Source organism: Protopterus annectens, chromosome 5.part1, assembly GCF_019279795.1.
Source record: "Protopterus annectens isolate FY-2018-M chromosome 5.part1, PAN1.0, whole genome shotgun sequence".
NCBI classification, from domain to species: domain Eukaryota; kingdom Metazoa; phylum Chordata; order Ceratodontiformes; family Protopteridae; genus Protopterus; species Protopterus annectens.
In genome coordinates, this window is record NC_056736.1 from 280,262,036 (window position 1) to 280,289,409 (window position 27,374).

Sequence of the window (27,374 nt, forward strand, 5' to 3'; positions counted from 1 at the left end):
CAGGGAATGCAAATGCTTCCATTGCTCTGCTCATAAATTCCCAGCTTACTCTAAGTGCTTTCTATGCAACAAGACCCACCAACAAAAGCGGTATTTTCTTACATTCTGCTTCACTCTGGATCATCAGTGTTCTGTTAATGTTGTCAAATGTTTGCCTCCCCTCCACAAAACCACAGTGATCCATATCTATCAATTTTGGCACGTTTGCCATTCTTTTAGACATTATAGATATAAACACATGTTAAGTTGTCAATCTCGCCTTCATTCTTGCTGGATGGGTTCGGAGCCGATCCTTGGCTCCGACTCGGCACATTCTTAGCTTGAGAACTCCTTTTACCAGCTCGAGGCAACCCTATATCCCATGATGCAAGGCGGGACTACCTCAGATCTCGTTTGCCGCTTAGCGAAAGAGGTCTCCTTTTTGCCAGCAGAGGTAAGTTAGTACTTCAGAAGTTTAGTCAGGGGTTTATTTCTCCCTTTTTCCCCTTTTATAGTGTGTAGTATTTCTACAGCCCACCCTATTTCCCTTATAGTTAAAAACTTTTAAATTCCTTTCTTATAAGTTTAAAAGAGTTTTCAGTTAGGCCTAGACCCCCTTGTTTAATCCCTACCTGTGTGTCTGTGTGTTTGGGGATTAATTGTGTGGTTGTTGGGGTGTGTGTGTGATTTTCTTCCTCTAGGACTATGTCTAAGGAAGGCAAGGTCTCAGGCTTCAAGAAGTGTGACTCGTGCTGTCAGAAAATGTCTCTGACAGACGGTCACACTTCTTGTGTTTACTGCCTGGGGCCTTTGCACCTGCAGGACTCCTGTGCTTTGTGTCACTCTTTTAGCCAGAGAGTCCTGCAGGAAAGGAGGAATAAATTGATCCTCCGTGGCTTACTTAAGCCAGAAGGTTCTCCCTCTAAAACAGGGTCCAGTAAACCTTCTAAGCCTCCGAAGGTTCAGGCTACAGTGTCTAAGCCTCCTCCGGTGGCTCCGGCTCCGTCGGAGCCGAGATCGGCTCCGGCTGGAGCCGATATTTCTGCTTCTAAAGTAGTGGGGTCGGTTCCGATCGGTTCCGACACCCAATCTACCGTTGCCTTGTCAGCTCTGGCTGGAGCCGACACCTTATCCAGTATCGGAGCCGAGAAACCTTCGGCTCCATCTGGAACTCAGGGGACTTCGGCTCCGATGACTTCGTCCCGAAAGAGATCTCGGTCCCCTTCGTTGGAGAGTATCCATTCGGCACCGAGATCTCCTCTTTTGTTGGAGCGGAGTCATCGGAGCCGATCTTCGAGATCTTCCAGGCTGTCTGACCACGATTTAGAGAGGGTGGTAAGCAGACTGCTGAAGTCTCAGGCACTAGCCCAAATGCTCCATAGCCCGTCTCAGCAGACTTCGGCTATTGCTTTACCCCTTGAACTTCCTCCTCTGACTCTCCTCCAGAGTTCGGAGCCGGAGCTTCTCGGGACAGTGACCGTGTCGGCGCCGAAACCGATGCATCCCCCTTCGGCTCCGTCGTCTTCGGCTCCGATCTCTTCCATTATACCTTCCTTGGAGGGATCCGGTCGTCGGGTTTCCCTTGTCGGCTCCGAGGGGGCTAGTGGCATCGGACCCTTGTCCGACCCCGCTCTCCCTCTCGGGGCTTCGGCTTTGGTAAGCTCGGCACCGACATCGGCCTTGGAGCCTTCCCTCTCAGTGGAGCCGGGAATTCCTATTTCTTCGGAACGGGAGTATTCCGGCCTCCCGGGGAGGGGAGCCTTTGAGGTGATGAGGAGTGTCCTGGCGTCTGAGCCAGGTCAACGGTCACCTCTACTTTACCAGGGCCGACCCTTTGTTCCCCCTCCTCCGGTTGCCACGGGCACTACGGATGCCTCTCTGATCGGGTGGGGGGGGCATTATCAGGGCAGGATGGTCCACGGGACGTGGCAGCCCATAGAATACCATCTGCACATAAATGTCCTGGAGATGAGAGCGGTGCTTTTAACGTTGCAAGCCCTCAACGACTTTCTTCCCGCGGGGACTATTGCAGTGCAAACGGACAACATGTCCGTGGTCTGGTACATCAACAAGCAGGGCGGGACCAGGTCCTATCCGTTGTGTCGAGAAGCTCTCAGACTTTGGCAATGGGCAATCTCCTCTCATCGGTTTCTGATAGCAATGCACATCCCCGGCAGGTCCAACCTATTGGCGGACAGGCTGAGCAGATCCATTCTCATGCCTCACGAGTGGTCTCTCAATCAATCTGTAGTGAACCAGATTTTTCTGAAGTGGGGAACACCTTGTTGCGATCTTTTTGCTACACCCCAAAACAACAAGTGCCCCGACTTCTTCACACTTTTTCCCCTACCAGGCCAACTCCTGAGAGACTCTCTAATACAGGATTGGCCCAGGAGACTTCTTTACGCTTTTCCACCCTTTCCTTTGATTCCTCAAGTCATTCAGAAAGCCACCGTTTTGAGGGCCAAGTTGATTCTCATTGCCCCTTACTGGCCTCGACAAATTTGGTTCCCGACTCTGCATCGTCACCTCCTGGTGCGACCTTGGCATCTGGACCCAGTTCCGGATCTTTTGACCCATCAGTCGGGTCAACGGCACCGGGCCATTCATTCTCTCAACCTCACTGCTTGGTTGCTCCACTTCCTTCCCTAGCCAGGCTTCCTATGATCTCTGATCCAGTCAGAGATATTTTAGTAGCTTCTTTGAAGTCGTCCACCAGAACCGTATATGCTAGCAAGTGGCGACGTTTTTCCATTTGGGCAAGCTCCAGATACATTGACCCTTTTACTGCTCCTGTGCATTCGGTCTTAGATTTTCTGGCTGAAGTTTTTCAGTCAGGGTCTTCCTCTTCAACAGTTAAAGTCCAACTGGCGGCCATTTCCAAGTATCATGTCGGATTTCAAGATCACAACATTATGTCACATAGGCTATGCAAAGCCTTTCTGAGAGGAGTTTTTCTTCTCAAGCCGCCAATAAAACATCCTCCTCCACAATGGGATCTGAATTTAATGTTGGCATCCTTGATCTTACCACCTTTCGAACCATCTGCTTCATGTTCTTTGAAGTTATTGACTTGGAAAACTATATTCTTACTGGCGATCACTTCAGCCAGAAGGGTTTCCGAAATTCAAGCTCTCTGTATCCGTTCCCCTTACTTGATTTTTCACAAGGACAGGGTATCCTTAAGAACTAACCCGTCTTTTCTTCCTAAAGTTGTTTCTCAAACTAATATCAATCAATCCATTGAACTACCAGTCTTTTTCCCAAACTTCTCGGACAGAGCTGAACAAAAGCTTCATTTTTTGGATGTCCATCGTCAACTCAGGTACTGTTTGCATAGACCTAAGCAGTTCAGGAAATCGGACCAATTATTTGTTTCCTATGCAGAAAACAGGAAAGGTCTTCCAGTTTCTAAGGTGACATTATCTAGGTGGTTGTCTTCCACCATTTCTTATGTGTATTCGCTCAGGGGCAAACAACTACCTTCTAAACCGAAAGCACATTCGACTAGGAGTCTATCCACTTCTGCAGCTTTTCAGGATAGGCTACCCATTGATACCATTTGTGCAGCAGCTACTTGGGCTACACCTCATACTTTTGTCTCTCATTATAAATTAGATTTGGCCTCCAGAGACAGGGCCAGTTTTGGTTCCACAGTTCTCAAGAGTCTGTTCCATTGAGCCACCCGGGATACAGGTGCTAGGGACGCGGTCCCATCCAGCAAGAATAAAGGCGAGATTGACAACTTAACATTTAGAAGTTATGTACATACCATAACGTTCCATGTTAGTTGTCTTCTCTCGCCTTCTTTCTTGCGTCCCTCTCCTTCCCCCTGGCCTGGACAGATCTTGAAAAGTCTCCTCTTCTCAGGTTGTTCTCTCCTGACTCTTAGGTAGGAGAGTCAATTGTTAGGAGTTGTTGTTTCCTAGTTGTTCTAGGTTTATCCTTAGCAGGGTATGTTAGCTACCAAACGAGATCTGAGGTAGTCCCGCCTTGCTTCAAGGGATATAGGGTTGCCTCGAGCTGGTAAAAGGAGTTCTCAAGCTAAGAATGTGCCGAGTCAGAGCCGAGGATCGGCTCCGAACCCATCCAGCAAGAAAGAAGGCGAGAGAAGACAACTAACATGGAACGTTATGGTATGTACATAACTTCTAATTTATAATTATGATTTAGTATTGAAATGGGTCTGTATGAAGCTGGATCTGATGGATCTTTACCTTCTTTAGGTAGTACAGCTACCACCGCTTTCTTCCAGGATGTTGGTACTTCTCCTCCTCTTAAAATGCTGTTAAACAAAACCTTCCTAGTCTTTATCAGTTGTTTTCCCTCCTACATTCCAAACTTCCACAGGAATGCCAGCTGTTCCTGAGGACCTTCCTGCAGATTAGTTATACACCATTTTTACCTCATTTCCTCCTATCATGTTAGTAATTGAGCCTCATGTACCTCTAACCTAGGCATATTTAACTCTTCCATAAACATTTCCATGTGTAACTTTTCTTGATTTCCATGTTTCTCTGCTTTATACAGACTTTCGTAGAATTCCCAAAATACTTCTTATACTTCCATAGAATCCCTTGTTATCTTGTTATAGGCTCCCTAAGCTTGGTGATAACCCTTTCTACTTTCTGTTGCCTGAGTCATTGTGCTAAAAGTTTTTGTGCAGTAGAGTTGTCTCAGAAAACAGTTGCTTAACAGCAATCTTTCTAAACTCATGCATTTTGTTGAGGTAATCCCTTATTTACTATTTAGCATTCTGCTATTGCCCCCCCATCATGTTCTGTGAGATCCCCCCTGTTTTGCAATACCTCATTTGTCAGTCCCTCTAAATAATTCTTGTTATTAAACCATATCTCCCTTTCTTTTAGTTCCACCCTATTTTTAAACTCTACTGTAATTTTACCCCACTACCAAACTGTATTTTCAGAAGAAATTTCTATCTTCTCTAATGGTTCCTGAATAATTTCCACTACCCATTCCTTAAATTCCTCTCTTTTCAACAGATAGGTGGGAATGCACCAGTATCTCATTTTTATTTCATTACCTTGCATTTTTATTTTAGTTATTATTGATGCATGATCTGGAATATTTATTGGGTGAGTATCAAGACCTTCAATTAAACGCACATGTTCCTGTGAAATGTAAAATGTTCTTCGTGTTTCACTGTTGCAGTCCTGATTTGTGGGATTTTCTCCCATGAAAGCCCTTTGCCGGCCCAATTACCAGAGAAAATTCTTTCCTCCTCCTAAGGCTGGTGGACCCTAACCACTGTCAGTACACATGTGTATATAGGGAGGCAGCCTACATCAGGAAACCAGTCTTTTCTTGCTTTCGGAGCCTGAAGCAGTGTTTCAGCACATCTGTGAAATGTAAATTGTGTCTAGTGTATCCCCGTTTTTACATCTTGGGGATTAATATGTAAATTCACTTCAGATGCCAAGGTATTGAATTTGCATCTTCCATGCCAAATATTTTCATAAAGTTCTTCAAAAATCTACCCTCCTTTGTTATATTTTCCCTTGTGGGCCCCCCAGACACATCTTTACATTTGCAAATCCAATTCCAGTACCCACCTTAAGTAATATTCCTTGCTGAAAGCTGATTATTTCTGCCAGAATTTTCTTAAGCTCCATTATAGCTTTTTCTGGTGGAATATAACTACATGCCAGTGTAATCCTCCTCTCTTGCCAGTAGTTCCTTAGTACTGCAAATCTACCATTATTGTCTTTTTTTGTCCTCATCTATCACTATTGGAGCTCCCTTTGCAATTAATGTAAGTACTCCTCTCTTCCTTTGCCCCAGGTTTTCCGCTGAATAACCATTCTGAAAACCTTTCTTTATCAAATTCACATAGTCACTTCTTTCCAAGTGTCTCTCCTGTAGCAGAGCTGTTTGCACTGTACATTTTTTTAATATAGTTCACTACTCTTTCATTTTTGTATTTATCCATGATACCATTAACGTTTAAAAAGATTACAGAAAGCATCATTTTCTTGAAAAAAATGTTATTCCCACCTTTTATGTACAACAACTTTTCTGTTAAATGTCTAGATCTATCTTTTGTGTTACATGCATGTACTGTTTGGCAGGTTAATCTTTTATATAGTTGTTTCTTGTCATCTCCATTTCGGCCCATGTCATATCTTACTGAACTTTTTGTTTTATTGAAAACCCTCAAACAAAAATACAAAAGCACCCCCAAAACCCCTAAAACATATTGACTTAATAATAACATACAGAATTATGTACATCTTAAAATATTGAAGTTTTACGCTTGTAATAGGAACAAATGTGCCAAACTGACAACCACACACAGAGATTTGAGATGACCTAAAAGAAAGGTGCACAGTGCAGACTTTGGTTCTATTAAATGTTGTCTGTTTTTGCCTTCTTTATAGCTCTCTCAGCTGAGAAAACACTTGAATACTTTCAGAAAACATTTTCTCCAGGCCATTTCTGTTTATCAGATTGTCTGCTAGAGGCATTAGAACCAGACACAAAACTGCAAAGCATACCTTTGTTTACTAAAAGAAAAACTTTATAATATTCAATACTCTTTTTCATTTACTTGCTTTCTGTTAAAAATTCATCTGATTCCAAAAACAGCACCAGCAACTGGGATAAACAGCTTGTCAGGAAACAATATATAACTTAAGCAAACAAATAATGAACTAATGACCCAAAACACGTCTAGGTTAATAACTTTATTTGGTAAGTGCTTTCACAGGTATTAATCCTGCTTCTTCAGACCATCACAGTGAGTAAAATAGTCACTCTAATGGTTTGAAGAAGCAGGATTAACACCTGTGAAAGTGCTTATCAAATAAAGTTATTAACCTGGCCATGTTTTGGGTCGTCTGTTCATTATTTGCTGTCTTAAAACTTGTTACTAGATTAAGCTAATGGCCTTAATTCAGTCCTTCCCCTATGCAAGAATGAGAAAAAAGCACACTAATTTTACTTTTGCCATGCTCTTTTAACCAAAAAAAAAAAAAAAACAGGAGCACCTATTTACATTAGTATTCTCATTACACATAAAATAACGGAAAAAAAACTTTATAACATGCAAAAACATCATGCACGATTAAAGTAGTACTGTTAAGAAAAAAAAAATGTTTTACTTATAGTTCACTTTCTCCCTCCCCTTTCCCTCTTCTGAGTATTTTACCAAACAATAATAAAATGAAGTAGGGCATATGCTTTAGAGTCCCCGACAAGTTTAACAAAGTCCAGGGAGGTCCAATTTTTTCCAGATTTTCTTGTTCTATTCCTATCCATCTCCCAAACCCTGTCTCGACTTAATTTCCAATGTATTCTTGATTCTTCTAGTCAACACCAGTGCTTTTTTCCCCTCTCTCAAGAATTTTCCATTGAAAGACTGGAAAAGGTTTCACTGGCACATTCTCTCTGTAGTCCTCATTACAAGAAGAACAAGGAGCAGAATCTTGCGTTTCACAGCTCACTTTTTGTTAGACAAACTTTTGTATTTTTTCCTTAGCATGTACTTCATCAAACATTATTTTGTTCCTTCAGGGAAAAATAATTTGAAGATAGCTGGATATAGCAGTTTGAATCTCATGCCTACTTCTTGACATTCTCTGAATAATGGAATAAAGTCTCATATTCAGCTAGCCTTTTCTTCATTTTGACCTCTGAGTTTTGCAGTTTTATCATCTTATCTAAATATCTGCTCAAAGTTCTTCCATTTTTTCCTGCCTGTTATTGTTTGAGTCGATATACTCCATCAGTGTTTCATTTATTTTAGTCAGGTCTGTGTGCATTTGCCTTATACTTTCATCTAGGTTACTGGAAGTCATGTCTGTAGCTTGCACTCCTTTTTGCTGAACAGCACACTACTTTTCCCAGTTAGTGTTTTTGTTGCCTTTTCTAGCTAATTTTCCTTCAGGTCCTCTTTTTTCTTTTTTACCGGCATCCAGGCAGTGCACTTACTAGCCAGTTACTGAAATTTACCAAGAAATCTAGGTCCACTGGATTTCTCTCTTAAGCTCCTGGTTTTACACTGGGAGAGCTAGAATTAAACTGTTACTGAATGTGTAGCCATTTTGGTAGTCCTTGGATTATGCAGTTTGTAATAAACTGTAACAACATCACAAATATTACTAACTAGTGAAGTAGACCACATAAAAATAGGGTAACAACAATGAAAATCTGCAAAAACTTCAAAATGTAATGTTAGATCCAAAATAAATATACAAAATCCCATCATCCAATAAAACTGAAAAGCAAATGGGATGGAAATAAGGTGGGGAGGAGCATGGGACATTAATAGATATTTACTGAGAGAGGGTAAACTAACAAGCCTAGTGCACAGACAGGAAGGGAGGAAGCTGTTAAGGAGTTAAGTCTAAAAAGCATTAGGTCATATCATAGGTCCAAGATGGATTATGTACAAGGAGTGATGCTCAGGGGGAAATCTGTCCCATAGTGGAGGTGGGGAAACTGGGGTGAAGTGTAGAAGCATTGAGAGGGGACGGGACTGCCAGTGAATGATAATGGGTAATCACTGACTTGTGTTCCTTTTTTACCTAACAGACCATGTAATGAAAACATTTCACTGCTAATAATAGGAATAATTACTGGTAAACCTTCAAACCATGATACATCAGTCAAACTGTGAATGAAAAGGCTTTTCAGATTGTCATCATGCCAGTACTCTGAGTATGCAGCTGTCCAGAGAGGGTGTGGGGTTCTAGGGATGTATGAGAAATGTACATAAAGGCCATAGTGACAAACAGCATACAAAAACAGGGAACGTTATCTGTGTGCTGCCTGTATCCCTGGTAGTTTAGCTGTGTAAACTTTTATATGCTATCTGTAGGAAGATGTAATGGTATCATTCAAACAAGTGCTGTTAAGTACCAAACTATAAATATAAACAAGCTTACATAGTGGGATAGCACTAAATCTGTATTCCAAGTAACCAGCTGTCTTGTTGTGGTGCTACTAGGTAAATCTGTGGAGAGGTGAACAGTAGCAACAAGGGTGTGCATTCAGCTGTGGGAGGGTAGTTCACAAAAACACTTCTAATGACAGTCATAAACTAGAACTAAAAGTAACTATTAAAATTTGAAACACTAGTCAATGAATGTTCCAAATGTATAGCATTCCTGTGTGGAACTGGTTATGTTTAGACTGCATCCCATACTGTGTCACTTCATAGTACCAGGAGAGCCGAGGATGGAAATTCACTCATTGGATCTGTGTGTATTGTAATGAGAAGGTCCATGTAACTCCTAATTGGTTGCTAGATAGTAGTCTTGATGGATGTTTTCTTATGAGCAAATCTTCGTTAGTCTCAGGTAAAAAAGTAGTAGTAGTTCAAAGGTCACCTAAGCCTTTATTCATATGAAACAATAAGACTGCTAATAGCCATTCACCTGAGACCAACAAGGATTTTCTAATAACACACATCCATGAGGAATACTGTTTACCTGTAAAGATTATGCATCAGTAAACACTAAGATAAAGATACAAGGTAGTGGGACTTCCAAGATGGCTGCAAACTGATAGACATCTTAATTTCTTACCTGTCCCAGTTTGAAAACAGAAACTGAGAAAAAGGTAAATGAGTGCTGTTAACACTGTTATTTGGGTAAAATTCAGTTACTGGCCAGTACGTATACCACCTAGATGCCAGCAAAGAAGCAGTGTGTTGAGCCTGAAAGAATATCAGCTAGAAAACAAAAAGGTTGGGCGGGTGACCTAATGGTTAAGGTGTTTGCCTTACAAACACAAGGTGCAGGGTTTGAGTCTCACAAGGGATAATTGGCTAGGCTTACAATAGCTCGCAAGGGCACTTAGCCTAGTACTAATCTGTGAATCTGTGAGAAAACAGTGTCTAAGAAGGATCCTGCAGCTGTTCAATAAAAAGCAGTTCATGCTTCAGCTTTAGACTCAACAGATGGCTTAAAGCAATTTAGAGTAAAGAATAATCAGATGTACTTAGAGATGATTAAAATAAATGAACCACTGAAGGAACATATCAACTTAAATTGCTGGAAAAATTCAAGAAGCTTTAATGAGCTATTCAGATCATTGATCCATACCTATCAATTTTGGCATCACTTTTGCCATCCTTTTAGCCATTATACACATAAACACTTTATAATCATGGTTTAGTTTTGAAATGGGCCTGTATGAAACTGGATCTGATGGAGCTTTACCCTCTTTAGGTGTTACAGTTACCACCACTTTCTTCCAATATGTTGGTACTTCTCTTAAAATACTGTTAAACAAAACCTTCCAGATTTTTTATCAGTTTTCCCTCCTAGTTTCCAAACATCTACATGAATACCACCTATTCCTGGGGACTTTCCTGTAGATTGGTTATACATCACCATTTTTATCTCATCTCCTCCTCCCCAGTTAGTAATTAAACCTCATCTACCTTGGCACATTTAATTCTTCCATAAATATTTCCATTTGTACCTTTTCTTGATTTCCATATTTATCTGCTTTATACAGACTTTCATAGAATTTCTGAAATATCTCTAATATTTCTACAAGATTTCTTGTTATCTTCCTTGTTATAGACTCCATAAGCTTGGTGACAGCCCTTTATGCTTTCTGTTGTCTGATTCATTTTGCTAAAAGTTGTGCTCTAGAGTTTATTATCAAAAACAGTTACTTAAAAATCTTTCTAAACTCATGAATATTATTGAGGTAATCCCTTATTTTCCGTTTAGCATCTTGCAGTTCCTCCTCTTCTTGTTCTGTGAGATTCCCCCTATTTTGCAATACATCAACATTTGTCAGTCCCTCTAAATAATTATTACTTTTTAATCACATCTCCCTTTATTTTATTTCCACCCTATTTTTAAGCTCCACTTTAACTTTATCTCACTCCCTAGCTATATCTCAGAAGAATTTTCTATCTTCTCTAATAGCTCCCGAATAATTTCCACTATCCATTCCTTAAATTCCTGTCTTTTCAACAAATAGGTGGGAAAGTGCCAGTGTCTCATTTTTATTTAATTACCCTGTGTTTTTATTTTAGTTATTATTGACACATGATTTGAAATAGTTATTGCATGCATATCAAGACCTTCATTTAAATGTGCATGTTCCTGTGAAATGTAAATTCTGTCTATCCTAGCCCAGTGTTTATGTCTTGGGTAATATGTAAATTTACTTCATATCCCTAGTACTGAATTCACATCATGCCAAATATTTTCATAACTTTCTTCAGAAATCTACCCTCCTTTGTTATATTTTTCCTTCTTGGCCCCGACACATCTTCAGTGTTTCAAATCAAATTACAGTTCCCAACTGTAAGTAATATTCCTTGCTGAAAGCTGATTATTTCTCCCAGAATTTTCTTAAGCTTCATTATAGTAGTTTTAGATGGAATATAGGTACATGCCAATGTAATCTTCCTCCCTTGCCAGTAGCCCCTTAGTACTACAAATCTACAATTATTATCTTTTTATCTTCTTCTATCACTATTGCTGCTTCTCTTCCAGTTAATGGAGAAAACCCAGCAAACAAAGGATAAAAGTCCACCTTAGACTGTTTGCTAGAAATGCACTACTACTTAAGCTTTTGTACAAGAAAGATGGGCATGGCACATCTAATATTCTGAGAAAACCTAGTTAATTTATACCTCCATTCACCCTGTTATGCATGTATTCTTGAACATATGGGAAAGAGAACCTTTTTGAATGTATGAACTCGTGACATTCACAGAATTTTTATAACCTGACAAAGTAAGAGAGACAAGCCTTCCATAAATTAATGGCCAACAAGGAACTCATTGTTAGACCAACAGACAAGGGAGGTGCAGTTGTTATTCTCAGTTATGAGTGGTGTATATCAAGAATGGAAGAGATGCTTTGCTCAGTTTCTACTTATGAAGAAACCATGGTAAATGATATAAAAAGACATATAAAGAATAATTTGGAAGACCTTTATGCTATGCAAATCATCACTGAGTTGCATTAGTACTTTCTAATGGAACATCCAGTGATCCGTGTCATTAATGGACTACCGAATATACATAAGGATCAACATAACCATACACTAAGACCATAATGGCAGGTAGTGGATGGTCTACCGAGCCACTGTCAATATGGGTAGAGAAGCCGTTGAAACCAGCTCTATGCAAACTACCAGCTGTGCTTAAAGATGCACCCAAATTTTGAATGCACTATTTGAATCTATGGGTGCAAATAATGTTATAGAAGGTTTTCTATTTGTAACCCTTGACATCAACAACTTGTTTACCATTATTCCTAGTGCGTATGGCATTCAAACGGTTAAACAGTTTCTGAGTAAACATACCATCTTTGATAACAGCATGATACATAGACTCTGCCTGCTACTACAGTTGGTTCTGGAAAACATTTTTATGTTTCAAGCTAAGATCTATTGGCAGCAGTGGGGTGTTGCTATGGGAACACCCTGCGGCATTTTCTATGCAAACATAGTCCTTGGGCTTTGGGAAGAAGAATGTACTTTTACCACCAAGTATTTATGGAGAGACAAGATCCTTTTCTATCGTAGGTTTGTTGACAACGTCTTTTTTCTCTGGAAAGGTGATGCAGTGGAACTTCGACCGTTTGTCTCATACTTGGCAAGTGCCACCTGTTTTTTTATGTTTTACCTTGAATTACCCAGATAAAAAGATTGAATTTCTGGATGTTCAGGTTTTTATAGATGGGAATGGTCAAATGGGGACTACATTATATAGGAAATTATGCTGGAAGAACACATTGCTTAGTTTTGACAGCATGCATCTGCGACATATGTTCTTCGATATACTAAAAGAACAAGCATTGAGAACATCCAGACTAATCACTGATTATTCAAAACTTCACAGTGAGCTAGAATTGTTATCTGATCATTTTAAACAATGTGGTTATAATAAACAGTAAGTGACATTGTATGTGATGATAAAAAGATGAGGAGAACAAAAAGCAAAGCATGTTTTAGTATTAAAGGCATGTCACTGGAAAAAAAGTGAGTAATGAAAGCAAGGAGCTGAATGTTAGAGTGCCAATGAAATTCAGCAGTGACATAAAAGGTATTTGTAATATTGTGAGAGACAATTGGTAAATCTTAGCCAAGAACGATGAACTTAGATAGATAGTGGGCAACTTGTCTAAGTTTGTGTATAAAAGTAATAAAAATCTTAAGTAAATTTCTGCACAAAACAACTACTAGTCTCAATACAAAGTTGCCTGTCAGTGAAAGTATCGGGACTTATCGTTGCCGGACATGTAAGGCTTGCAAAGAAATATCTAAAAGTAACATGTTTACACACCAGATTACAGGGGTGAGATACCAACTTAAACTTTATGCTGACTGTTGCTCTTGCAGTGAGATGTATCTTGCCAAATGTGGATCCTGCACTTTGTTTTATGTAGGTAAAATGAACAGAAGATTAAAAGACCGTATACTGCAACACCTAAGTGATATCAGACTTGGTAAAAATACCAGTGCTTTATATCAGTACAAGTTAAATAAACTTGAACACAATTTTACTTTTATGGTATTGCAGTTATGTGAACCGAATAAAAGAGGGAGTGATATACTCAGTTGAACAGAAGTGGCGGAAGCCCTTTGGATAGCAGATTTACAAACTGATAAACCCCTGGGTTTGAATGGATATATTCGCTTAAAACACATTCTGAGAGAATGTAAGCTCAGGCATTGAAATGGTTAACTTACTACAAGCAAGAGCTCGGACAAAGAGGAAAGAGGTGTGGTGCAGTTGCGAGTTTGTGATGTGTCAAGTGTTATTTAAAGTAGTCAAGCATACTTTGTTCATTTATCTGATGAAGGAATTGACTGAAAGCACTTATCTTTTATGTCTTACAATTACATTTATGGTTTTAGCTGTCTTGGTCCTTGTTGGTTTTTTGCTGCTCTCTTCCAATTAAGATAAATACTCCTCATTTCCTTTGTCTCAGGTTTTCTACTGAATAGATATTATAAAAACCTCTGTTTATCAAATTCACATGTTCAGTTCTTTCAAGTGTGCTTCCTGTAGAATAATTATTTGCATTATACTTTTTAAATATAGTTCACTACTCTTTCTTTTTTGTATTTATCTGAGACCATTGACATTTAAAGACATTACAGAAATCATTATTGAATTAAAAAGTTATTATTCACACCTTTTATGTATAACAGCTTTTTTGTTAAATGTCCAGTTCCAGCTTTTGTGTTACATGCATACACTGTTTGGCAGGGTGATTTTTTTATGTAGTTATTTCTTGTCATATTCATTTGAGCATATGTCACATCTTGCAAAACGTTGTGTTTTATTGAAAGCCCTCAAACACAACAAACAAGCACACCCTCAGTACCTCCTAAAACCTGTTAACTTAATAATAACACACAAAACTGTGTACTTCTTCAAATATTGAAGTTTTACCTTCCTGATAGGAACAGATGTTCCAAACTTATAGCCACACTCAGACATGAGTTAACCTAAAAGAAATGTTATCCATGCTAAGATGCATGGTGAATCATGTAATTCTACTAAATCCTGTCTGGTTTTGTCTTATCTTTATAGATCTCCCAGTTAGGAAAACACTTGACTGCTTTCAGAGAATATTATCTCCTAGCCATTTCTCTTTGTCAGATTTTCTGCTGGTGACATGAGGACCAGATATAGAATTGTACTAAGCAAAGATTTATTAACTGGAAAAAAGCCTTAATATTTAATATTCTTTTTCATTTACTTGCTTTCTGTTAAAGTTTTTTAATGGATCAAGCTAAGGGTCTTAATCCAGTCATTCCCCTATGCAAGAATGAGAAGACATACACAAATGTTTTTTTTTTTCTCATGCTCTTTTAACTAGGCATTTTTTTTTGCTTTTACATTGTTTTGCGTATGTTTCTTAAAACTGATCAGGGAGAAAGAAAAAAAAACAGGACCAACTGTTTACATTAATATCCCCATCACACTTAAAAAAATAACTGAGAAAACTTTACTTTGTACCATGCAAAGAAAATCATGGATTATAAAAATAGTACCATTAAGAAAAAATGTTTTACTTGCAGTTAACTTTCTTCTTCTTTTCTCCTAAGTAGTTTTCCGAACATTAATGACACGAAGTAGGGCATATGCTTTAGAGTCTCATACAAGTTTAACAAAGTCCAAAAAAGTCCAATATTTCCAGATTTTCTTGTTCTGTCATGTTTCACAAATGTAATTATTGCTTTGTAATCCCACATTCATCAGTGTTTAAGTTATTGGTTTTATTCCTGTTCATTTCATTGCTGTTCATCTTCGTTTCCCATATCCTGCTTAATTTTCAACATACTTTCTATTCTTCTAGTCGACTCTTGTGCTTTTTTCCTTCTCTCAAGCATTTTCCGTTGAAACATTGTAAAAGGTTTCACGGACACAGTCTCTCTTTGGTCTCTATTACCAGAAGAACAAGAAGCAGAATCTCCTTCTGTTTCACAGCTCACTTTTTGTTATCCAAACTTTTGTGTTTCCTCCTTAGCATGTAGTTCATCAAAACATAGTTTTGTCCCTTCAGGGAAGAATATTTTGAAGATGGCAGTTTAAATCATATGCCTACTTTTTGACATTCCCTAAACAGTGGAATACATGTGCTCCTCTTCTGTCTGGTATACAGTGAGTCATCACGTTGTCCTTCTGCCACAGTTTTGTCAGAATCAATTCCTTCTGCTGGTAGGATTGCATCTTTACTATTAAAGGTTTAGATTGCTTTCTCATAGCCAGGTTTGGAGCATACACACCATGTGCCGTTTGATTAACAACTCCTGCTGTGGAATGCCAGTCCATCTGCTTATTTGTGCTTTCTTAAAATTAATGCAGTCTGTTCCTTCCAGCTTCTCAGGTACAACAGAAAATCTCAGGTTTTCCCTATATGCTTTGTCCTCTAATTCTATTATATCATATTCAGCCAGCCTTTTCTTCATTTCAGTGTCTGTTTTTGCAGTTTTATAACCTTATCTGAATATCTGTTTAAAGCTTCTTTAACTTTCCCAGCCTTTTGTTGTTTGAGTTGATATACCCAAGCAGTGTTTCATTTATTTTAGTCAGGTCTGTGTGCAGCTGTCTTATACTTTCCACTGGGATACTGGAAGGCATGTCTGCAGCTTGCACTGCTTTTTGCTGAACAGCTACAGTATTTTTCCCAGTCAGTGTTTTTTCCTCACCTTTTGTAGCTGATTTTCTTTCAGGTCCTCTGTATTTATTTTTTCCTGGCATCCAAGCAGTGCACTTAATGGACAGTTACTGAAATGTACCTAGTAATACAAGTCCACTGGCTTTCTCTGCTAAGTTTCTTTTTTCACACTGGAAGAGCTAGAGTTAAGCTGTCACTCAGTGTGTAGTCATCTTGGAAGTCTTGAGTGAATGAAAAAAATTGTTAAAAAGAAAACATACATGTTTAAAATTTTAAGATAGACTCTGAAAGAGAGGCATGTTAATTAGAGCTCTCCCAGCAGGAAAACCAAAAAAATGCTGAAAACAGCCAGGACAAAAAGCCATTTTTGGTTTAGATGGTGTTCTTGGCTGTAGACTATTCCAAATGTTCAGTTCATTTTTGCTCGTTACATTTAATTTGATGACTAATCAAAAAAGTTGGCTTTATGTACAGATGATATTATTTTGTATATGATAATTTCAGAAAAGGGCGTCTCAGTGTTATGGAACAGTTTGGAGACACTTTCAAGTTTTTTTCAGGATATAAAACTAAGGAAGATAAAACAAAGGCGATAGTGGTAAATTATGTACTCACACACCGACTGGTTCATCAATACCCGTATTTATCGGGCACGATAAGATGAAGTATTTAGGAGTATGGATTAAAAAGGCTTCTGTTGTATGGCAGCTAAGCATATATGGGAAGAAACTAAACAAAAGATAATACAAAAACTGAGAAAGTGGAAGCCTTTTTTATGGATATGACCAGTAAGATACAAGCAGTGAAAATGTTTTAGTCCTTTTAGTTTTATGTATGGGTCAAGCATATATTTATCTACCAGAAGAGAAGTTGTTGACAGTAATTAATGAAGAATTGAAAGAATTTTCTGTGAGGGGAAGATAGTAAGAGTTAAATGGGATAAGTTAATCCTTTCAATAGAACAAGGTGGTTTGGGATTACCTGAGTTGAAGTGATATTGTAGAGCTATACAGTTAAGGTTCACCTGTGTATATAATTTAAGATTACTTGCTTTAAAGTGATTTTTTTAGAACTACACAATTAAAGATCACCTGTATATAACACAAGCAGAAGATTATAATCCAAAGTGGAAGGGGATGATAATGAAGCTGAGGGACGCTCAAGAACCAAGTAGAGAGTGGGATTTTGGATGCAGATCAGTAAAAACAATAACCATACAGAGTGTTATATTCATAAAGTACAGAAAGTATTCTAAGAACTAAGCCAACATGAGAATGGAGAAAGATGATGTCATGATTAGAATCACTGATGCAGTATTCCTGACATATGGGTTGTTACCGCTAACTTCCAGCCAGGATATCAAAGCTTTACCTTCCTAAGATCTTATGTTCAACACATAACCTCAGATGTTATACATTGGGGTATAAAGATGGATGTAGGAGCATGGATCTCCAGACTGTCTTTCTGCCAGCCAAATACATGTTGTTCATCTGTTGGACTGATTGCCTTTAGTCATTGGTACCACAAACAAACTGTAAAGACTGCAGCTATAATCACAAACTGTAATATAGTTGCCTTTGGTCATTGGTACATTTGCTTTGATAGTTTATTCAGGTAAGTGCCTTGTTGGAGAACCTTCCTTTTTACTTATGTTATTTTGTTGAAAGTTGTTAGCTGGGAGTGGTAAGTGCAAGTGCGGTAGGCAGATTCCATACAAGGACTTGCATATCAAGTACTTTTTTTGTCTAGGTCCACAACATGATCACACATCTTACTTAAGTCTGTACATTGTTCATTACATAAGCCCGTAGTTTGTGAGTTTCCACTCTCAACACCTTTCTAGGGACCCAGTGTATTAAATACTTGGCCGAGTCCAAGATGGCTGACTCCTCATCCTTGGACCTCCCTCTACCTATGAAGAAAATACTAAAGAGACCTCAAATGCACCCCAGTCCAATGTTTCTGACTCTGACCTTCACACTGAGGTTTCAGGACCTGCAATGTGTCAGGTTACCTCTCAGCCATCTGACAAAGAGACCCTATCGGAGGTCAGTATGGCTCCTGAGGCCTCTTTCTGACTGCTGATACATCCAATAAACCATGTCTCATCATTTCCAAAGGACCGCATGGCGTCCCTCAAATTTTAGTTAAGGAAGAGTTTCCAAGCTCTCTGATAGAAGTGAGACAGGGTTCCAAACCTCCTTGTCTCATCCAGGTGGATATCACACCTAAAAAGAAAAAGCAGAATACTAGGCTTGTGACTTCTCCCTCAGCAGCTAGGGAAAAGGAGTGGATAGACTTCTCACAGGAGTTGTTCAGAGCTGTTATGTCTTTGAAACCTCCCTTCTTTGGATCTCCTCAAACACAGGCTGTTCCTCAAAAACCTACCCTGGTTTTCTGTTCTTCTGAAGAAGAACAGGACTAGGACGCTGACCATTCCCTGGACTGTTCCTCTCGGCTGCATTCTCCAGGAACTGATGAAGAGGACTCCCTCTCACCAGATTCTCCTGTTGAGGAAGCTTCCTTTGGGGAGACTATACAGAACGTGAAGAAACACTTTGCATGGCAATACACACAGATCTCTGATGTTCAGAAGAAATATTGCAGCCTGTTGAAGATGTGTACCCTGCCCCTTTTCAAGTCCCTTCTATCCTTCAGGCTTTCCTGGATACCTTTCAGTCCACCCTTTGTGCACCTGATTCTTATCCACAAACTCCTAGAAGACTAGACAAGTTTTACATGGTGCCTGATTACCTTAAATATTTGTACAGCATTCTAGTAGCAGAGCCCTTTGCAGTATCTCTCTCTTCAGATAAGCTCTCTAAGCTCCCTGTGTTAGGAATACTGCAGTAGTGATTTCAGTCAGGACATAGTACAGTTGTGTAAGAACTTATCATTACAGCAGATGTCCTGCTGATCACTGTTTCAGTATTCCATCCCTCTCTCCCTCATCCCTTCTTCTCTACCTCACTTCAGCTTTCCTAGTCTTCCCCTTTGCTTTAGCCTCTGCTCTGTCATGTGAGAATGTGGGAGTTTTCTTAACTATTCAAGCTATACCCCTCCTAGGTGACAAGTCTCCCTCTCTCAACAGTCTACAGGCTACTGGCTTGGAGTTAGTCTGAGGACCCACATTTGTATATCCATCTATGGTTGGATGTACGACCTTGGGAAGGTAAAGCTTTGATACTCCAACCAAATGTCAGAAGTGACAACCTGTATGTCTGGAATACTGCAACAGTGATCAGTAGGGCATCTCCTCTTATGGTAAGTTCTTACACTGTGCTATTTTGCCAGTAAGGATGACTGCAAGTAGGTGTACAAAAAGATAGGTAAGAGGATGCTAGAATTTACTGGATAAAACTGGCAAATGAACCAAGATATTGGGAGAAAATAACTAGAAGAAACGTTAATAGAGTGGGATGTGACTAGGAAGAAGTTTGCACTGTAGGCTAGAGACTGCCTTCCATACCAGAGATTGATATCAGATTATAGGCAGAGAGAAAGGGATAGGAAAGTCCTAAATGAAACGCATGCACTGGTAGAGTTTTTAATTGAATCTAGAGCAACAGCTGCTTTTAGAAAGGGATAATTAGTAGGGCATATAAAATATTGCATGATAACTGTAATAATTAATCAGAGTAGGTTAGACAAATTGGTAAGACAGAGAGACTGAAAAAGCTATTTGTAGTGGAACAATGAGAGGAAATATGTATGTCTTTCAAGTATGCAGCAAAGTCCAGAAGGTTTAAGAATTTTGCTTGAAAGTGTTTGCATTAGTATTTTTATATCCCAAACAGACTTCAAAGAATTTTTCTTCAAGTAGATAGCAAATGTTAGAGGTGTGATGGGAACATGTTTTGGGAATGTAATAGGTTGGCAGATTTTAAAATTTCTCTATAAAGTATCCTTTCATAAATATTGGGTGAGCAAATGGCTGTAACAAAGGAAATTATCCTTTTAAGCTGGGATACAGGATCTGAATTGCCTAGAGATAGTAAGAACTTGTCAAGTTTAATTTTGTTGGCTGCCAAAAAAATCACTTACTAGAAAAATGGAAATCAAAGTCTAAACCAACTGTAGTTATATTGTTGAATATTGTAAAAGAGCTAAAAGAACTGGAACATGTAATTTAGAAGAGAGCTGGAGCGAATTACATAGAAATAAATGGAAATTATGGGAACAATACATGCGTAATAATGTTCAGGAGGAGGATGAGTGAGGCTCAAGGTAAGGCAGGAACTGAGTAAATTATGTAATGTTGGACTGAAGACAGTTATAAAGAATAAAAAGATGTGATGTATAATGTGTGTAAATGGAAAAAAATGTTAATATGGTTTGGTTTCTTTTCTGTTAATGCACATTTGCCTATGTCTTAAGTGGCAATTTAATAAAAATGTTTAAAAACTGCTTGGATGCATAGCTTGGTACTGTACCTGTCCACCTGCTTGAAGGGAGAGTGACTGACATATCAGTACATGTATATGAGGTACTCCCTACAACAGCAGATGATCTGATGCATTTGTGCCTTCTTAGCAGCATTCAACATCTTGTATTTCCCCATTGTTTCCTGTTTTACTTTGTTTTCCTTTATATATAGGAATTATATGTTTGTTCACGGTTGTTAGTTTTACTGCTTTGTTGGTGTAGCAGTTTGCCAGATGTTTGTTACGCCCGTGTTCCCCCAAAAGACAGTATGGCTAGTTAGCATTTTACCAGGGAAGGGTCCTAAATGCAGGATAACAACATAGAATCGCTGCCTTGTCATACTTTTCCCCCCACCAGGGCAGTATAGTGGATTAGCCTTTTGCCAAAAAGAGGATCTTTTTGCTGGATAACATAATATGATATCTTTTCTTTGTATTGTATATCTGGACCCTCTGCAGCAGTTATTCTTTTAACTGGCTAGATTACTAGATCCTTTGCAGAATGTAGTGGCACTGCGGGGATTTCTTACAAAAAGAGGCAACTTATCTGACACCACCATTGCTCTCTAGTGGTAGAAACTGACATTTTACAACTACTGATTTCTAGTAGTTTTCTTGTTATTTCTTTTTTACTTTCTTACCTAGTTTTACAAAGCTGTTGCGAATTGTTATTCTGGTTAAATAATCCCATTGTAGTTGCACTTGTCTTATGAATGCAGTCAGTCACAGCTCAGGAACTTTATATTATTACTCACCGCTGCTTCTTGAAAAAATGTGTCACACAGCTGTATTTTCTTTTAGACAGACTGTTGTAGCAGGTCTTGCATATTGGCCACCTTTCTATTCATCTTATACCACTTTATCCATCACTTTTTAATATAGTGTTGTAGTATTTCATAGGAGTACACAGATGGCACTTCTGCTATGCTGTCTAACTAGGTCACTTCAAGAAGTGAATGAAAAGTGAGGGTACACTTTTTGTATACCTGTGCATATGTTCAAAATCTAGACATCAGAGTGGACGCATCTCAGGCACAGGACTTATTTCTGGAGAAAGGCTTCTTCGGTTAGGGAAAGCCCTGTAAATTCTTCCTGCTGCAAGGGTTTATCTCCTAAAGATCTACTGTTATGGTAAGTATGTCATATACTGTAGCTTTCCAAAATATATTAGTATGTGTGTCTTACACTTTTGAATGAGGATGTGTTTAATATACTTTGAAAGTTAATTTTACAGAATGTTCAGTGGTTTTAGATTAGAGGAAAAAGAGCAGTAATATATGTATAACTTGCATAAGTTTGGAAAATGTAGCCAGTGTTCATGGAAAATGGTTAACACACACACATATATGTTATTCTCTCACAGGTGTTATCTGTTTGTTTGAGTAGAGTAATTTAAGGAATTACTTTTAAAGTATATACTTATTCTGGATGTATTTAACATGACGTTTTATGTGTTAATTGTTGTACTGAATTTTTATCGAGAAATAGCCAGGGAATTGTTATGGCTAGGCTTGTATAGGCCCTAGGGCTGATAGCCTAGTACCAACCTATGAACCTATGAAACATTAATTTAAGGAATTATGCGTAAATGGGTGTGCCTTTGTTGAAGGTTGGACGTTGAGCTGGCACCTCGGCATTCATGAAAATCTACTGCCAATCATTAGCGGACCAGAGTTCCACTGTGGCGACCCCTAACCAGGAAAAGCCAAAAGACAAACAACAACTTTTAAACTATATACTTATTCTGGATGTATTTCACATGGCATTTTATGTGCTAATTGTTGTACTGAATGTTTATCGAGAAACATTAAATATGTTGTACAGGCACTATTTTAAAGGGTGCAAGAAACAAGCAATGATAGCCTGTGCTGGTGTTTATGAGTTGTAGAGTTGTAGATAAGCATCTTTATGCTTATGTGAAAAAATGTGTTATTTTGTTTTCAGCATCTACATTAATCTGCCTCTTTTAACAGCATCAATTTTCAAAAGCTGCACCTGTATGTGGAGGGATGGGAGCGTACATGATGAGGAAAATGGGCTGGAAGGAAGGAGAAGGATTGGGAAAGAACAAAGAAGGGTCTGTTGAGCCACTTGTAATAGATTTCAAGGTTGATCGGAAAGGTAAAACAATTATTTTTATGCACAACTGCTACTATGTGGGCTTTAATATTGAAAGAAGACTGTGAAGTGAAGTTTAGCATCCAGAATGTACTTCCTGACTCCTCACCCTCTATTTCTACCACACCTGTTGTCATCAGCAGCATTTTGATTTTATGTATTGTGTAGTAATTTTTTTCTCTGTCTTTCTCCTTTCCATTCATTCCTGTACCAATAAGAACCCATCTCCAGTGGCCTATATGTTCTTCCTTTCTTCCAAAAATCTGAGGGCATGGAGAGATTAGGTTCATAAGTGTGTATTGCGCTAATAACCACAAAGGCCTTTTTAAGTCTGTCCACACATCCCAAATTTCTGACTTCTAGTTCTGGCACCCTTGATAAATGTAAGCAGGGGCTTGGAAAATTAAATATTTGCAAGCAAGGGCCTGGGAGATGAACCATTTACAAGCTGCCTATGTTCATTAGAGATGTAGGTGCCAAACCAGGGATGAATTTCCTATTCCTCAGGCAATTGTCCAAGTTAAACTTAAATTGGGTTAGGGAGGAACTCTGCTTCACATGGATAATGGAGCCTTTTTCAGAGACAGCATAGTTTCTGGGATATAATGCCTTTACATACATACAAATATTTCAAGCACGGGCATTAATGCCCTTCTGGCTTGCCAATATACCAAATCACTTGTTCCCACAATAAGCATCCAGGCTGTTCTTAAAAATATCTAAACTAGTACTTGTTTAATGTAATTTGGTAGTCTGTTCCATGTGTCAACTACTCTGTCAAAGAACCAATTAGTACACTTCTCATTCCTATAGAATCTTTCATGTAGGTTGCCTGATGATTCTCTTGTACTTTTTGATAACCCCAAACACACCCAGAGTTAGTTGTTTCTAAATGCCCTATATACTTGAATAAGATCTCCTCTCCTTCTAGATATCTGTAAGAGACACTGTGCAAGATCAGCTAGTTCAGTCTTTCATAATAAATGTTTACATCCATGGATGCCCTTGGTATATTTCTGCTGTACTCTTTTCAGTTTACTCATGCTTGTTTTCTTGTAGGGTTTCCATATTGTTATTCCATACGTAGGTTTGGGTCTAATGTAACTAACAAATAATGACTTCATCATACAACCTATAGTTCTATAACTATCATTAACCAATTGGTTGATATGATTAGAAAAACTCATAGCAGAATCCACCCATATACCCAGGTTCTTAAATGAGTCTACAGTTTCAGTCACTGTGTGCAGTATTAAATATTCACATTTCAGTTTGTGTCCCAAATCTCGTATGCTTAGTTTTTGATGTATTTATCAGCATATTATTCTCCTGTGCTGAGATGGCCAATTTAGTGAAGTTATGTTGACATGCCTTATCTGTAACACTTGTAGTCAGTACACCCAATTTCAGGTCATCTGCATATAGACTGTAAAACACCTCAGATTAAAAAGGTCTGAAGGATACAATCTAAACAAGTAAAGGCCTAAGACAGAGCCCTGTGTGACTCCCTGACTGTGACCAAGGATTTCACCTGTCCAGTTGCTGTATGATACTTGCCATGTCCTATTTGTAAGCCATGCAGCTATTCAGCTTATCAAGAGTACATCAGTACCTAGTTGTACTAATTTATTAATCGGTGTTTTGTGTATGACTCTATCAAATACTGAAGTTAAATCTATATAAATTACATCACAGCACAATTTTTCATTCATAGCTGTTATTATATTGTTGTAGAACATCACGTTACAGGTGGTAATAGATCTGTTTTCAACATACGCATGCTTATATATGGTTTCCAGTCCCACCCTATCCAGTTCTGACAATAATGTATCCAATATTACCTTCTCCATTATTTTTCCACAACATGAAAGTAGACTTAAGGGTCTGTATGACTCTGGGTTTTTCCCACTCTCCCTGCCCTTGAAGACAGATTTAATAACCGCATGTCTTCTATCTTGAGGAATCTCCCCCATATTTATATGACCTAGTGAATAATAGATGTAGTGGTACCATAAGTTCTTGCTGAAGTGTTCTCAGGTCATTGTTACTAATTCCGTCTCCTCCCTGTGCTTTGTTTGCATCCAGTTTGAGCAGCACTTTTTCAATATAATCTAATTTGATTCCAGTATCTGGGGTTACCTGGCTGTCACTAGGACAACTTCTCACCCCTTTTGTGGAGCCAAACTGTTTTGCATAAGATTTTGTAAATATGTCCGTAATCTGTTGTGTCTGAGAATAAATTTTAGAATCTGCACACAGTTTATCAATTTGTGTGTCCTTCCACATCTTATGTATCTATAAAAAGGTTTCCTATTATGCTCAATATCTTTATATAAATTTTCTTCAAATCTGTTTGTCCAGCTTGTTTATTTCAGTTTTCAAAGTTGTAGTTCGACCTCTCTCCCATTTATTTATATGTTTTGTCTCTCACCTTAGTCAGATATCTTGTTCTTATGGAAATATATTCCCCTCATGTTGTATGCCTAGATCCGGAAGTTAAACATTTTTTTGATTTTTTGCACTTCTCTTTCAAAACTTTCCACATTCCCAGCTGCAGTTTTTCCACTGAACACCTCACTTCAGTTAGTTTTACATAGTGACTGTTTTGCTTCCATATAATCTGTAATTAACCTTATATGCATTGGTTTAGATTTCAGTTTGGCAGAATTATCTAGCAACAAATTAACCATTATAACCACATGATCACTGCACGTCAGTGGTGGTAAAACTAGGCTTGAAGTAATGGTAATTTCTTTAGGAACGCAAACAATGTCTAATATGTTCTATCCTCTGGTAGATTTTTTTACAGTCTGAAGCAATTGTTGTTCCTGAATATACGTTGTGATTAATTTCCTTACTAACATTGTTGAATCAATATTATTCCAGTCTGTTTTTGGCATATTTAAGCCCCCAGCTAATATTATTCTTCCTTCCTGTGTTTCATGCAAGAAATGTATGAATTCCTCTAGGTCATCTGCACTTGACTTTTGTGGTCTATACACTCCAACAACTGATCTGAAGTAGTTGATTTCATTTGGTCATCAACCTGTGGGTATTCGGATCCAGACCGGATCCAAGACAGCCACTTCACCAGCTTCTCATCCAAGCTCCAAGCTCCTCCCCTTACCCATAATACCCGTTACATCTCCTTCCTTCCCCCAGATCTCATTTGCCACTTTTCAAGCCAGCAGCATGATCTCGAGTTCTAAGCATTTTTGGCAGAATTTTTTGGGTAAGTGTTAGCTTTTGGGGTAGTTAGTTTCCCTTGCTTTCCTGCTTTCCTGTATTCCTCCCTACACCTGCATTCATCGTCAGTGTCAAAAAAGAATGTAGTTAGCCATTTAGTGTGTTCCCCTTGTCATCTCACTACTGTAAGTGTGTGTGTGTGTGTGTGTGTGTGTGTGTGTGTGTGTGTGTGTGTGTGTGGGTGTGTGTGGGTGTGGGTGTGTGTGTGGGTGTGTGTGTGTTAGGGGCTTCCAGGGTCATGGATGAGGCTCCTAAGCCTGTTTTAGGAAATGCACAGAGTATGGCCACAAGCTTTCTCCGGCTGATGGCCACACACTGTGCATAATGTGTTTAGGTGTCCCCCATTTGGATACGGGCTGTACCATTTGTGTGGGATTTAATCATTGAGCCCTCAAGGATCGGAGGGCAAAACTCATAATGAAAAGACTGTTGCCTTCTTCGGTAGCAGCCACTACTGTTTCCTCTTCACCTCAGGTGACTGGGGCTCAACCCCCTGTTTCTAGGCCTTCAGATTCGGAAAAGAGACACAAAGATAGGCCCAAGAAGTGGTCCCCCGACCGCTCGGTGCATTTGGGGCCTCCAGAAAAGTTGAAGACTCCACCTAAGCCCAGCACCCCTCGGCTCCATTCTTTGAGGTTTTCGACAGAACCGATGGTGTCTCAGGCAGCATCTGGAGCCTCCCCACACCGGCACTCCCAGCCGGTGTCAGTGGCTTCGTCATCCTGGTCCACCCACAGCCTTTCGGAGTCAAAGATGGATAGGAGGGATCTAGCCAGCCCCCTCTCCCTCCGAAGTGGGGGGTTTTCAGACCTTTGCTCCCATCTCTCCTTCTACTATCCGGCCCTTGGTTTTGCAGTCCTTGGATCTGAGAGCCCTCAGAGTCAGAAGGCCGGTGCCGATGGTACCTAGTACCTCGACTCCGGCCATGACCTTGAGCGGGTCGGATCCAAGCTCTCGGAGTCATAGTCTCGGCGTCTGATCCGAGTGGTTTCTGTCTGTTCCAAGTTTATCGGAGAGCAGTATCTCCTTCGGCTTCATGGCGCCAGTAGGCTCAGCTCTGACTCCCCTGTCTGACCCGAAGAGTGCAACTCTGTTGTTAGTTTTTAGGGATGTCGGCTCTCCCTTGGCATTCAACGTGGTGGAGAGGGTCCTCTCTAGTGGATTGAGGCCTCTATCTCCTCATCAGAATCCGCCCCAGTCCCCTCGGTTTTGGGTATGGCGCCAACCATCCTGTCCTGGCAGGGACAGCCTGTGCCTGATGTGCCCCAGGGAGCACTCATTGGAGAGCAAATGCCTGTTTGCGAGTCCCCTTCAGAGAGCTCCACTGAGGAGGTATCTTGGAAACACATGTGCAAAGGAGGCACCTGGACTCCTCCCCAGAGTCCTTACCAAAGACAACCGACATGGAGGAAGGGAAAGGCTCCCCCACATCACCTCCCGACAATGTCTCCTTTGAAGGCATAATGGAGCTCCTTCA

At 39.4% G+C, this 27,374-nt stretch overlaps 1 protein-coding gene across 3 annotated transcripts in view; it reads left to right on the forward strand.

Annotated features, from left to right (window-relative positions):
- SON (SON DNA and RNA binding protein) overlaps positions 1 to 27,374 on the forward strand; it is a 1,200,918-nt gene that overhangs the window by 887,168 nt on the left and 286,376 nt on the right. For all 3 annotated transcript variants that reach the window (XM_044072950.1, XM_044072951.1, XM_044072952.1), the window contains one exon: positions 22,507 to 22,654. In XM_044072950.1, coding sequence (XP_043928885.1) covers positions 22,507 to 22,654 — 148 coding nt within the window. The remainder of the gene's footprint in view (positions 1 to 22,506; positions 22,655 to 27,374) is intronic.